The 3,432-nt window shown below is 63.6% G+C and overlaps 1 protein-coding gene across 1 annotated transcript; it reads right to left on the bottom strand.

Moving 5' to 3' along the window:
• Positions 1–317: 317 nt before the first annotated feature.
• LOC126767397 (G patch domain-containing protein 8-like) lies at positions 318–3,138 on the bottom strand. Its single transcript, XM_050484925.1, has 3 exons — positions 2,071–3,138; positions 1,581–2,011; positions 318–1,527 (listed from the first exon to the last, which is right to left on the bottom strand). The coding sequence occupies exons 1-3, from the start codon at positions 3,136–3,138 to the stop codon at positions 318–320; spliced, it is 2,709 nt and encodes a 902-aa protein (XP_050340882.1).
• Positions 3,139–3,432: the final 294 nt, after the last annotated feature.

The raw sequence follows: 3,432 nt of genomic DNA on the forward strand, positions 1-3,432 counted from the left end.
AGCTGTCCTGCATAAGAGGCGATATTGACTGCGAAGATCGTCTTTGGTGCCGCAAGGGCAGGGTTCCGGGCTGCGTCCACGACCCGCCAAAGTCATTGTCGTCGTTCTCGTCCAAATACGCGTCGGGATCGTCGTCGTCAAAGAAGCTTTCTTGTCGGCCGAGTCGCTCTTTCTCCGCGAGCGCAGCGTCGCGGTGGGCCTGCTCAACGGCATCCGCCACCGCCACCGGCGTGGCACCATAGATCAGCGTCACACAGCAGCGTGGTACGGCCTGCGGCGGTGAAGGCAGCACCGGACTCGACACAAGAGACGCCATCTCACTCATGTTCTCCTCGTCCCCGCGGACGCCGTGCGCGCGGCTGGGACACCTGTGACTCCGGACAACGGAGCCGCTGCCGGCCCCGAACACAGTCATCGCGGAGCCCGAAGTGGGAGGCGAGGACAGCGTGAACGGGATAACATCCACCGGCGGCTGCGGCACAAAACAAGACGGCAAGAGCAACTGGCAGGCTCGCGGCGCTGGGGTTGGCCGCCACCTGCTTGCGCAAGCGACGACGTAGGCGGGCCGCGCGCGGCGCTGCCGTCGCAGCCGACGCTCGCGCTCGGCGAGAGCGCCGTCGAGCACTCCGCTTCTGGTTGGCGGTGCGCCGTGTGTTGCTCTTTCTCTGTGTGCTTCTGCGGTTGTCTCTCCGCTCGCGCTGCACGACGGCGTTTCGGTCCTCCCGTTTCTTGTCACTCCTTTTACTTCGATTACTCTGCTTCTTTGTGCTGGCCCTCGCCTGTCGTCGGTGTCTGCCGTTGCGGCGGCTGCTGAAAGAGCTGTCACTGCGGCAGTAGGAAGAGGTGGTTCGCGAGTCGTTCGGTGAGGAGCCGTCCGTGTCACTACTGCCGCTGTCGTCGCTGGAGGACGACGAGGACGACGAGCGCTGTGAGTTGCTGGAGTACCCACTGTCGCTGCTCGTCTCGCGACGGCTGCCATGACGGTCGGTGCTGTGTCCATCGGAGAAGGCCGTGGAAGCGCTATAGGAAGAAGAGGTGCAGGAGGAGCTGTCGTGCCGTCGGCCTCGCCGTCCCTCGCGTTCGTCACTGGAAAGAGGCGAGGGAGCGCGTACGTAGTCGCTGACGCGGCTGCGGAGCGCGTCAAGGGCGAGTTCGGAAATTTCCACCTCGCCAGGTCCCGCAATGCTCGGGAGGAGCCTCTTGTCTTTCAAGGAGGGCGCGAGCGTTGGCTCGTTGCGCTTCGCTTTCTTCCGCCGTCGCGCGTGCTCTCCGGGGGGAAAAAGACCATTTTTCATGTCTGCCGGCGGTGCATGCGCTGCGAGCGACGGGGCGCCTGGAGAGCCTGGGCGATGCTGCTGTTTCCCCGATTGCTTCCTCGTCAGGCCGCCACCGCCACCACCACTATAACCGCGATCAGCGTCTGGTCTTTCAAACGTGACGTCAACACCAAAGGTAAAGATGTCGTTGTTGTTAGCGCTGGCGGCGGCGGCGGTGACGGGCGCGGCCTTGGTGTGTGCCTGCCGCTCACTGATGGAAACGGTGGGATCGAGGATGAGATAGGATTGTTGAGGAAGACTGACGCCAAGTGGGGCGCGGAAGACGCCCTCTCTTCTGGATTCATCAGAGGCACTTCGGGCTCAAGCTTTGGCAACGGCCCTTGGGAGGCTGCAGGCATCACGTGAGACGCCGCCGCCGCCGCCGCCGTGCTTGAGCCCGTTGCGCTTGCGGCCGAGCTACTCCGCTTTGTGCACTTATTCGCTTTGTCTGTATCCTTCTCGCCTCTTTTCACGTCTTTCAAGGATGGTATCTCGTGTCCAACCTCGACCGTTATTTGCTCGGGTCGCACGGCGGCTCCTGTTGCAAAGGTTGAGCAGCCATTCGCCTCCTGTCGATTGACATCCCTCAGACAGCAGTTGCTGCGACTGGGCTGCCGCCTGAGACTCTGCGAGGGGGCTGCGAGACAAAGAGGCGCCTCATGCTCGTCCGCCGTAGCCGAGAAAAGAGGCTCGTTCTGCGCAAAAGCGGCCGGTGGGTTTCCCTCAAGGTGTTCAACAAGCTCCTCGGGGAAGCCGGCGAGTCCTGTGGCTGCTCCTCGCTGCCTGGTGGTTCCATGGCTGCGCCACCAGCTTCACCGCTCTGGCATGCCGCACCAATTCTGGTCTTTTCGCCCGTCGTCGCGTTGCTGCCATCGTCGCCACCACCAATGATGGTGCTGCTTCTGCTGCTGCTCTCCGCGTTCTCGTTGATGTCGTTTGGGTCTGACATCATTGTCACAAGCACCGTCTCCTCCTCGTCGCCATCCTCCCTTGTTGCCGCAGAAGCAGCGGCGTCGACACCGCTGGCGGAGTGTGCGGTGGCAAGACTGGCCAGCGACAGCAAGTTCTCACTACTGTGGTCACCGAAGCTGCCATCCTGCGCTTGAGTGTCTGGAAACGAGGACTTCCGCACTCCTGTCCGGAAGCTCCTGCTCTCTCCGGGAGGCTCGGTCCCGCTCGCACCGTTGTCTTCCAGGAGCCCTTCGCGGCTGTTGCTTAGCGTCCCGCTCTCGCCGCCGCCGCTGCTGCTGCAGTTTGTCCTTCGATCGCTGTGGAAGCTCGACGTGGCGTCACGGCCCAAGGCAGCGCTGTGAGTGTTGTCGTCGGGCAACTGGAGTTGGTGTGGACGCGGCGGTGGAGCAACGCGATTCGGGCGGACCATCGCAAAAGGGAGCTCGTCCTTCTGGCCATTGCTGCGCTTTCCGGTGCCGCTGCTGCTGCTGTCAGACGTGAAGAGGGAAGACGGCACGACAGCAAGCTGTGATGGTGAGGCTCCGTTCAACGCGGAAAAGCCCTGGCTGTGCGATTGGTCGAACTGCTGCGGATACGCGTTCATGCGGCGTCGTTGACCCCAGCCGTCCGTGCCGCCGCTTCTCAACAAGGAGGAGGGGGACGAAGCAGGCGGACTCTGCCGCCATTGCGGCTGCTGCAGGGGGGAGGGTGGCACCGTGGAAAGCGGCGAGGAGTCAGCATGACGGCCGCGTGGCAGCAAAGATGCGTCTGCGGCACCCGACAAACGCCCCGCGTAGCGTGCCACCAACGCTTCACTGATGCCTCCAGGAAGAGCGGCGGCGCCGGCTGGTGGCACGCCGCCGCCGCTCATGCCATTGGCGGTTTCGCCTTGGGCGGCAGCGGCGAGCAACTTGAGTTCGTGCCGGTTTTGCCGATCAGCAGGATCATGCGTCGACGCGCGGCGCGACGCTCGTCACTGTGCGTGTAAAAACAGACAAAGTTGACGGCGCCATGGATAAAGGTCCGCGTCGCGTGCACGGTTGTCGTGCGCAAGAGGGAGGCCTATCCGCGCCGATGATGTACGCCACCCGCAGGTCCGTCGCGGCTGGCACAGCAAGGCCAGCAGCTCCACAGCCAGAGCTGAGCGCGAGGAAGGCCTCGGTGC

This window comes from Bactrocera neohumeralis, unplaced genomic scaffold (assembly GCF_024586455.1).
Source record: "Bactrocera neohumeralis isolate Rockhampton unplaced genomic scaffold, APGP_CSIRO_Bneo_wtdbg2-racon-allhic-juicebox.fasta_v2 ctg5940, whole genome shotgun sequence".
NCBI lineage: Eukaryota > Metazoa > Arthropoda > Insecta > Diptera > Tephritidae > Bactrocera > Bactrocera neohumeralis.